The sequence below is a fragment of the Anoplophora glabripennis genome, unplaced genomic scaffold (genome assembly GCF_000390285.2).
Source record: "Anoplophora glabripennis isolate ALB-LARVAE unplaced genomic scaffold, Agla_2.0 scaffold1439, whole genome shotgun sequence".
Lineage (NCBI taxonomy): Eukaryota > Metazoa > Arthropoda > Insecta > Coleoptera > Cerambycidae > Anoplophora > Anoplophora glabripennis.
In genome coordinates this window covers 57,789-68,124 of record NW_019417536.1, presented here as the reverse complement: position 1 = coordinate 68,124, position 10,336 = coordinate 57,789, and the positions used below count along the sequence as shown (strand labels likewise).

At 39.4% G+C, this 10,336-nt stretch overlaps 2 protein-coding genes across 2 annotated transcripts; one reads left to right on the top strand and one right to left on the bottom strand.

Annotated features, from left to right (window-relative positions):
* Window positions 1-199: 199 nt before the first annotated feature.
* On the bottom strand, window positions 200-3,531 carry LOC108913397. Its single transcript, XM_023456392.1, has 2 exons — window positions 1,625-3,531; window positions 200-1,154 (listed from the first exon to the last, which is right to left on the bottom strand). Exons 1-2 carry the CDS (start codon window positions 3,529-3,531, stop codon window positions 200-202), a joined length of 2,862 nt encoding a protein of 953 aa, XP_023312160.1.
* Window positions 3,532-6,795: 3,264 nt separating this feature from the next.
* Window positions 6,796-7,838, top strand: LOC111692396 (deoxyuridine 5'-triphosphate nucleotidohydrolase-like). The gene is made up of 3 exons (XM_023456391.1): window positions 6,796-6,809; window positions 6,907-7,181; window positions 7,242-7,838. Exons 1-3 carry the CDS (start codon window positions 6,796-6,798, stop codon window positions 7,439-7,441), a joined length of 489 nt encoding a protein of 162 aa, XP_023312159.1. The 3' UTR covers window positions 7,442-7,838.
* The last annotated feature ends 2,498 nt before the right edge of the window (window positions 7,839-10,336 follow it).

Sequence of the window (10,336 nt, the reverse complement as noted above, 5' to 3'; positions counted from 1 at the left end):
GGTAAGAGGGGAACAGGGTGCGGACGGTTGGTTTGGGTTCGGATTGGAATGCGGACAGGGTGAGCTTTGGGTTGCATACGGGTGAGGACTTAACATTCCGCCCACCAAATTCTGTATGAGAATTTTAAGTAAGGGTATGTGAACATAGAGTAATGAGTTGACTAAAACGAGGTGAGGTTATATACACGCGGACTTGATATTACTGTGAGGGCAAAGCGCACAGTTTTATCAAAGGTCGTTTGAAAGTCCCTTGAGAAGTGCGTACGGTTGCGACACGGGCGATTCCGTCGCTGCCGGGGTGAAGGTCGACAATTCGGCCAAGCCTCCATTTGAGAGGTGGAGCCGTATTATCCTTAATTAAAACCAGGGTGCCTACGTTGGTTGGTTTAAACGACTGATACTGGGACCATTTGCTTCTCTGATATAGGTTATGTAAATACTCATTTTTCCAGCGTGACCAAAACGCTTGGTGCATTCGCTGTATTAGCTGCCACCGCGAGAGTCGATTTAGGGACAAATGAGACAGATCTGGGTCAGGCACGGAGGTCAGCGGTTCCATTGTTAGCAAGTGTCCGGGTGTTAACACGCTAAGATCATTGGGATCAGAGCTTAGACTACAAAGCGGCCGTGAGTTCAGTAGAGATTCAATTTGAATGAGTAACGTATTCAACTCTTCGTATGTTAGAACCTGATTCCCGATCACACGAGAGAGATGGGTTTTCACGGATTTGACTCCGCTTTCCCACAGTCCACCGAAGTGTGGAGCGGATGGAGGGTTGAAGTTCCATGTAATGGTTTCCGCCTCAACGGAAAGCTTCATGTATTTGGTTAGTTCGCGATTTGCACCGATGAAGTTGGAGCCACAGTCGGAGAATATCCGAGAGCAGCGTCCGCGACGGGCTATGAATCGCCTCAAAGCACCGATAAAGGCGTCCGTTGATAGGTCAGAGGCCAACTCTAGGTGGATGGCCTTAGTGGCGAAACATATAAACAGGCATAGATATGCTTTTCGAGCCTTTGCACCGCGAGCTTTTCCTAACGTGATTGGGAAGGGACCGGCATAATCGACTCCAACGCAACTAAAAGGTTTGACTTGCGAGATGCGTGTTTGTGGAAGGTTTCCCATCGGAGGGGCATAGGAGCTTGGGTGATTTCTAAAACACTGATTACACGTTGACAAGTAATGTCGAATGGCTCGACGCGCTGATAGAACCCAAAAGTTTTGTTGAAGTAAATACATGGTAGTGTTGATTCCAGGGTGGAAATTGTCACTATGAACTTGCCGAATAATTAGTTCCGTGAGACGATGTTTACGTGGAAGGAGGGCTGGATGTTTGGCCGAGAACGATAAATCTGAGTGTGACAGTCTGCCTCCAACACGTAGGATTCCATTGTCATCCAAGAAGGGAGCAAGGTGTTGGAATTGTTTTGGATATTTCCGGTTGTTGCGAATAGCCGAAATCTCATGGGAAAAGGATTCAGCTTGCACCACTTTTACGAGACGGAGTAAGGCTTGGTGTCGTTCTGAGGCGGACAACGGTCCACTGGCCTCGTTTTGAGATTTGAGCTTGGTTATGAAACGANAGTGTTGATTCCAGGGTGGAAATTGTCACTATGAACTTGCCGAATAATTAGTTCCGTGAGACGATGTTTACGTGGAAGGAGGGCTGGATGTTTGGCCGAGAACGATAAATCTGAGTGTGACAGTCTGCCTCCAACACGTAGGATTCCATTGTCATCCAAGAAGGGAGCAAGGTGTTGGAACTGTTTTGGATATTTCCGGTTGTTGCGAATAGCCGAAATCTCATGGGAAAAGGATTCAGCTTGCACCACTTTTACGAGACGGAGTAAGGCTTGGTGTCGTTCTGAGGCGGACAACGGTCCACTGGCCTCGTTTTGAGATTTGAGCTTGGTTATGAAACGAAGCATGTACGCCAGAATACCTTGGATCTTACGCAATGACGAAAATTGGTTTAGAAGATCTTGGATGTCCGACGGTTGAGATTGTGCCAGAAGGACTACCGATTTCTCTTCCCTTTCCAGCTCCATGCGATGGGCAGTTTGGACTGAATCGGGGGGCCAGTACTCGGGAGGTTGTTGTAGAAAGGTTGGACCCGCCCACCATAGAGAACATGAGAGAACATCACATGGCAGGAGGCCACGAGAGGCTGGATCGGCGGGATTGTCTGCCGATGGAACATAACGCCAACACGAGGGTGCTAGACGTTCTTGTATGAAGGTTGTGCGATTGGCAACGAAACTTTTCCATCGATGAGGCGAAGATCGAATCCAGGTTAGGGCAACCGTGGAATCGCTCCAAGCTACAACTTGGTCGAACGTGAGGGTAGATTGATACGTTGTTAGGACGAAATTGACAAGTTTCGAAAGCAAAACCGCGGCACATAGTTCGAGGCGCGGGATCGATAAGCATTTAAGAGGTGCTACCTTGGACTTTGCTATCACCAAGTGAACGGATACTTGGTTGGTTTGATCGGTGAGGCGAAGATAGATTACACAAGCGTAACCTACTTCTGATGCGTCACAAAATGCGTGTAGCTGGCATGAGTTTGAAGAAGTATTGAGTAATTGGCGAGGAATTCGAAGAGAACCGAGACAAGGTAGCTCCAATTTGTATTGAGACCACACCTTTTGAACATCATCAGGAGGAATGGTATCCCAGTCAATCCCGAGAGTCCATAATCTTTGGAGAAGACGTTTGGCGAAGAGTGTTAGCGGGGATAGGAAACCCATGGGATCATAGATTCGAGCCACTTCAGACAAGATGGAACGTTTGGTACATAACGATTCCCTGGGTGTGACTTTGAAGATGAAGGAGTCCGATGAGGAGTGCCACTGAAGTCCAAGAACTTTGACCGTGGTATTCGAATCACTATCAAAGTTCAGATCTTGTTGTTGCCGGTGAGCAATAGGAATATCCTCTAACACCATGGGGTGATTAGAAGACCATTTTCGCAGCTCAAAGCAACCTGTTTGTAATAGGGCTATGAGTTGGTTACGAAGTTGTAAGACGGTTTCTATGGAAGACGCACCACATACTAGGTCGTCCACATAGATGTCATTTTTGAGAGCAGCAGAGGCAAGGGGGAATGTTTGTTTGCCTTCTTCTGCTAGTTGAAGCAGCGTTCGAATGGCCAAATAGGGGGACGAATTTATGCCGTAGGTAACGGTATTCAACTGATAGGTTTGTATGGGATCAGAGGATCTGAATCGCCATCGAATAAGTTGATATTTTCTATGTTCTGGAATGATCAAAATCTGACGATACATTTGACGAATATCGCATGTAAAGACGACTTCGTGAGTGCGAAACCGAAGTAAGATATTGTTGATGTCCGATTGTAATTTAGGTCCGGGATACAAGGTATCATTTAGGGAGAAGTGGTTGTTTGCCTTGGCCGAAGCATCGAAGACAACCCGAAGTTTTTGTCTATCTCCGTCGGTGGTTAGAACCCCGTGGTGAGGGATGAAGTAAGTTTCATCCCCGTCCGGAAGAGATTGGACGAGCGACATATGGTTCGAGGATAAGTAATCCTGCATGAAGTCGAAGTATAGCGTTTGTAAGGACGAATTTGATTGTAATCGTCGCTCAAGCGCGAGAAATCGACGATCAGCAATCGTGCGAGAATTTTCAAATCGTGGGTAAGGAATCTTGAAAGGCAATAGTACCCCAAACCGACCAGAAGGTGTTCAAAAATGGGTGTTTTGGAAAAGGGTTTCAACGATTTTATCGTCCGGCGATGTAATAGGCTTTGATGGGACCTCCTCGATTTCCCAAAATCTTTTGAGAACAACATCTAGACACGGTTCAACGGTGGTGAAGAAGGATTGAATTTCGGATGGTTTCACACTAGTAATAGGACCTAATATAGCCCAACCGAAGATTGTGTGAATGGCCATGGGTCCTTGGGATTTGTCCTGTATGACATTACGACCAGTGACAATTGTGTGGTATATGTCTGCTCCCAAGAGCATGTGAATGGGACCTGGTTTATCGAGGAGTGGATCAGCTAACTGTAAATCCCTGAAACATTGAATTTGGGACAAGTCAACAGGGTAACTTGGTAGTTGGGAGCAAATACCTTTGAGAATCAGGGCCTCTAGCTCAATGCCAGGTTCCTGGGACCCATGGGGTCGAATATGACAGGTAGTCCTGCCTACTGAGTTGGTGGAAGCTTGACTGAGTCCAAGGATGGAAGTATGATTTGGGAGCCTCTTTAAACCAAGTTGTTTTACAGAGGAGTCGATGATGAATGATGCCTGGGAACCGGGGTCCAACAGGGCACGAATAGTAGAGAAATTCCCCCATTTGTTTTCAATTTCGAAGGATGCGGTTGCTAGTAAGACCGTGGTTTGGGAGGAATTTTTCGAAGATGATACGCTGGTGCAAGCATTGACAGTTGTTGTGGCCATGGGAGATTCTTCTCTTGGGGATGGTTGAGTTTGTGTCCCCAGATTAGAGTCCCCGCCAGAGTTACTTGACTGCGGCTGATTGAAGTGAAGTAGCGAATGATGCTTGAGATTGCAAATTCTGCAAGTATATTGCGAAGGGCAGTTGCTCACGGAATGGGACTGACGTAAGCAGTTGACACATAAGCGTGCTTGTTTGACTGCTTGGAAGCGATCTGTAGGCGATTTTGCCATGAACGTGGGGCACCGAAATAAAAAATGATTCGATTTGCAAAGGGGGCATGATAACGAATTGGTTGAAGATGCCTGGTTAGTATTAGCTACAAATGATCTTGTATGTGAAGATTTTGAAGAGCCATTCTGATTGGCTGTATGCTTCAAGGATCTTTGCGAGGTGGCAGGATTGAATATTTGCTTGGGAGTATCGACTGTTTCTAGCGCGATGCATTGCTTTAAGATAAACTTCTTAACCTCATCATATTTGGGCATGACTGTGGCGTCAGAATCTAATTCAAACCGTTTTCGCGTAGTAGGGTCTAACTTGTCTAAAAGCATGTCTGTTAATACAAAGTCCCAATCTTTAACATTACAACCTAAATTTTCCAAAACTGCGATATTTTCACTGAAAGTGTCGATTAATTGCCGAAGCGCTTTGAAATTGTCTGTTGTTAATGAAGGATAATTTTTTATGGCACGCCAATGGTGCATCGTTAATAGTCTTGTGTTAGAATAGCGTTCGACGAGAGTGTTATATGCTAATTCGTAATTGGCAGCAGTTAAGGGAATTGATTTTACTAATACCAGAGGTTCGCCGGTCAATGATGCAATCAGATACTGGAATTTATTTATTTCCGAAATATAAACGCAGTTATGAACCGAGCTATCGAAAATATCAATAAAGGTTTGCCAACTCTTGAGATCACCCGAGAATTTTATTAATTCCAGCTTGGGTAATCTTATATGTGGCGAAGAGTTAACAGGTGTTGGGCCCGGCGACATAGAGGATGTCATAACCTCACCGACTGCGGTGGATCCAACCGAGCAAAGTTCTTCAAATCTAGCTACAATCTGAATATATAAGTAATCAATTTCCTTCCGCACATCTAACCTAACCTTACCGACTGAGGTGGATCCAACCGAGCAAAGTTCTTCAAATCTAGCTACAATCTGAATATATGTCATCAATTTCCTTCCGCACATCGTCCTGAGCTGCTAATTCAGAATCAGGCACTTGTGACATTATATGTATATGAACCGTTTTAAATTCATCCAAAGTATCTGCCAAAAATTTATATTTAATTTTGAACAGAGATAATTTTGAAATATCCGTGGCTGCAGCCTGAGCAAGATCATATGTTTCGTGAATCCGAGAAGTTAATAAATTTCGAATAGCTAATGTTTCCTTTTTTGGTGCCATACTAACGCGAATATTTTTTATTTATAACCTTTGAGGCGCTTTATTTTCCGCACGCCGCTGGTGGCAACCTAAATGCACCGAAACACTGAAAGCGATACAATATGGGTTTAATAGCAAACTGAACGAAGTGTGTCAGAGAAACAACGGCGAAAGGTCTCCGTTTTTCTGTGGTCACCCTGTATGTTTCAGTGAATGTGTTTTTTTCCGGCCTGTAATAGACGCTTTGCTACACAGAATATCAAGTTTATACTGTAGTTATTCGCAAAATAAATCCAGTCTGCTTCGACTATAGGCTATTTCGTTGTATTGCTTAGTGAATTGTTAATACCACAGGTGGCTGTGAATTAATCCGGAATCTAGAAGGACCACAATGTTTAGTACACGCTTCTTTGGGGTTGTAAATCCCAAAGACTTAAAATTGAATTTTAATGGCTGTGTACCAAACTCGGCAAACGACAAGAAATAGCCCTTTGAAACAAAGATGGATTTATTTCAATCTACCTATTTAACAAATTAACGCTATCTAATGATACACGATTAAGTAAAATGGCGGCTGCTGTTGTCCTCGGCTGGAGCTACAGGAATAATAGGTGCTAGGTGCAATTTTGATTTTATAGAAGAGATGGGATTACTTACAGTACATATCCGTTGAAGGGTAGTAGTAAGACCTGCTGGCGGCTGAAGTTTGACACCTGTACTGTTGGGGTTGGTGTTGGCGGAAATTCTAGGCTCCCTAACACTGGAGGTTTTCGATGTGGGAGCGTCGACGTGCACGTATACTCAAGACTGTTTTTTAGGAACTACCCTTAAGCTCGACCGACGCAGCTTGTCGGCGTACTGTCTTGGTAAGAGGGGAACAGGGTGCGGACGGTTGGTTTGGGTTCGGATTGGAATGCGGACAGGGTGAGCTTTGGGTTGCATACGGGTGAGGACTTAACANACCCCTTTTGATGATAAAAGAGTTGTAAATTATATCTATACAGATACATTACCATGGGGCTATCTCAATCAATAATCCACTTAATATATAATTAACCTTTGTTTTATTAACATACATAGAGGTCACACCTCCAAAGTATTTTAGATCAAATACCATCGCAATCATTGCAAAAAACTACTTTGAAATACATAAGAACTGTTCCTGACGCATGTGCTCCATTAAAAGCAACATCGAAAGCAGCTGGTTTTGATTTAAGTAGTATTTCAAGTTGTACAGTACCAGCAAGAGGTAAACTGTTAATAGATACAGGCCTTAAAATTCAGTTACCAGACGGGTGTTATGGAAGAATAGCACCTAGATCAGGATTGGCAGTAAAAAAATTTATAGATGTTGGAGGTATGTCTAGAAATTTATATACTAACAATAAAACTATATTTATATAAATTTATTTTTTAGCTGGAGTCATCGATCAAGATTATACCGGTGTGATTAAAGTGGTTTTATTTAATCACTCTGATGAGGATTTTCTTGTGAAGAAGGGTGATCGCATAGCTCAACTTATTTGTGAAAAAATATTTTACCCGGAATTAGAAGAAGTAGATGTGTTAGAAAAGAAAACAGAAAGAGGAGATGGCGGATTCGGATCAACGGCCTAAATTGTTGCAAGAAAATAAAATTAGTAGTACCACTGGTACAGATCCGCCAGCTGTGAATGGACCAAATTTGTATAAGTGTACTAGATGCCCTAGACGTTTTCAAAGTTTCACACCAACAAATTTATGTAGAAATTGTATGACGCCAGAACAATTACAGAGATTTTATAGACAACAATTACAAGGATTCAGAAGCGTATATCGATAAATTATATTTTTTATATAGAGACTAATAGAAATAATAATGTTTTTTTTTCTACCACTTCACTTAATTCACCATCATCATCATCATTACCTCCACCGCTACAAAAAATTAAGGGGGGCACTAATTACTGTGCAATGTGTAAAATTATGTTTTGTTTTTGTACAGCATCGGTCAACTTTCATACACGATTGTACAGTAGTAGTAGTAGAAAACGAAAATGTTCAATAGATTTAAAATGTTATGAAAATTTTCCTTCTAAATCATAATTGTAGTAATTTATGTATATTAAGAAATAAAATAAAACAATTTAATTGTAACATCTGGTTTATTATTTTTATTTAACACTTACAACATTCTAAATATATATAAAACATATCTTTTCTCTACTTGAAAGTTCTATAAAGTTTTGTTTGAAATCGTAAAGATTAAATTCTAAATTATGAAAAATAATGTATGTGCTATTTCCAAGTAATGTTTCTAAATTATATCCTCCACAATACAATATAGAATTTTTCCTCGGTTCTATAGGATACATATCATGGCTAACTACAAATCCAATGGTTTGATTATTTAAATTTCTTATTGTTGTATTAACGGCAAATTCTTTCCATCCGTTTTCTTGAGTAGCAGGGAAATAGACTGCAGGATACTCCATCAAGACTAAATTGTTTTTAGATTTCTCAAACAAATAAAAGGTTCCATCTTCTATCAAAATAGTATAATTCTCAATTTTTACAGCATTTCGTAAATAAATTGGATTTTCGATAGTCAAATTTAATTCAATGGGAAAATTATAATTCTCAATATTTATATCATCTCGTATGTACACTGTTCTACAAACACTGCAACTTATTGCATACGAAACCAAAATGAGTAGTAAAAACATTTTTTTTTTAATTTTAGAGTTGTTTACCAAACTAATGTTTGTCTATATATGAGTACATCAAGGCAACATATCACTTTTATAAATTTTTTAGATTCCCCCTCCTCTTTAAATTTTAAAAAAAATAAAACAATACATTTTTAAACTACTTTTTATTTTTATATCATATATATTTAATACAATAACATTACATTAAAACTACTTTTTATTAATATATTTTTTATACCATATACTTAATATAATAGCATTTTCATAAGCACAAGCTATATCATTAAAAAGATGATTTTTACAATGATAATGGTAGGGTTTAATATTCCTCCAATTACATGACAAGTCTCCATAAATTTGTTTTTTTAATGTTCTAAAATTTGGACAATTAAATTCGTCTACATTAATTATATTGTTGGAAATAAATTTACTTAAAACTTTCTTTTTGCTCAGTCCTTTAACGATTACATATGCTTCACCTACTATGTTTTTTATAAAGTCACTTAAATCTTCTAAATGCAGATCNTAAATACACCTCTGAAATTTGGAATTTCCAATGATTTAGCAAATTTGTCAATATCGATATTTGTTAAAGGTCGACGAGGAAGTGTCAACGGAAGCTGTTTGAAATTTGAGGTGGATCTAAAAAAAGCCCCAAACCACGTTTATAAGGTTTCAAGTAGGCACCTTTACCCATAGCTATAGCTTCCATTGATTTATTGTGACGTTGAGATTCATCTAATTGTTGTTTGGCTGCCTTAGCATCATTTAAAGCCTTTGCTATACCTGCAGCTCCTCCACTTAAAGCACCTAAAGCGCTAAGTCCCGCAAATATCGGTATTAGTGGTAATATTCCTCCTCTTTTTGGTACGTTTATGATACGAGAAGGTTTGATCTTTTTTTTAATCTTTTTTGCAGCCTTCAAAGCCACCTGAATTGCTCCTGCAACAGTTTTAGGTTTATGATGGCCAACACTTTTTCTAATTTGCTTAATTGCCTCCTTTAAAGCTACACCATTGGAATTTCCTTTCACTTTTTTTATAGATTTTCTTCTTCCTTTGTTACATTTTGTTTTTCTATTGATTTTACACATTTTTTTTTCTAGAGATATTTACTGTTTAACGTGTTTTTAAAAACTAGAAGTCATTACGAGTAACTATTACCATTTAAATAATTCTCGGTTTTTTGATGATTGGTTCTATTTGTAAACTATCATTACTATCAATATATTTACGTTTTCGATGCACTGGTAGAGGTTCATAATGATATAATTTTGATATTTTTTCAATAGGACCCTCATCATCATCATGATCTGCATTCCCTTGAATGATATGTAATTTTCTCTTCCTAGAAGGAAGTAGTTTACGTATTTTTTTTAAAGGATCTTCACCTTCCTTATTATTTAATTTTCTCTTTCTACTAGGTCGAGTATCTAATATTTTTCGTGTTTTTATTAAAGGATCATCACCGTCTTCTTTTTCTAATTTTCTTTTTCTACTAGATCTAGTATCTTTTAATTTACGTATTTTTTTAAAAGGATCATCATCATCATCATCATGTTTCTCAATATTTAACTTTCTCTTTCTAAAAGATCTAATATCTATTTTACGTGATTTCTTAAAAGGCTCCTCCTCCTCCTCCTCCTCACCATCAAAATCGAGTTTTCTCTTTTTTCTCTTCATCTTCATTATTTTGTTTACTGTAGTTTTATTTAACTTTTTCATTCTGGACACACTGTTTTTACTTAAATTTCGTTTTCTATCAACTTTACTATTTTTTGTTTTACGTGTCTTTTTAAAAGGACTATAATTTTTTATGTCTG

Bases quoted from the DNA above. Each gene is read 5' to 3' on its own strand.
- LOC108913397 (XM_023456392.1), bottom strand. From the start codon at position 3,531: ATGTCGCTCGTCCAATCTCTTCCGGACGGGGATGAAACTTACTTCATC. The intron at 1,155-1,624 runs GCAAGTTCATAG...TCAGTGTTTTAG, and splicing joins CTCACGGAACTAATTATTCG to AAATCACCCAAGCTCCTATG.
- LOC111692396 (XM_023456391.1), top strand. The intron at 7,182-7,241 runs GTATGTCTAGAA...TTTATTTTTTAG, and splicing joins AAAATTTATAGATGTTGGAG to CTGGAGTCATCGATCAAGAT.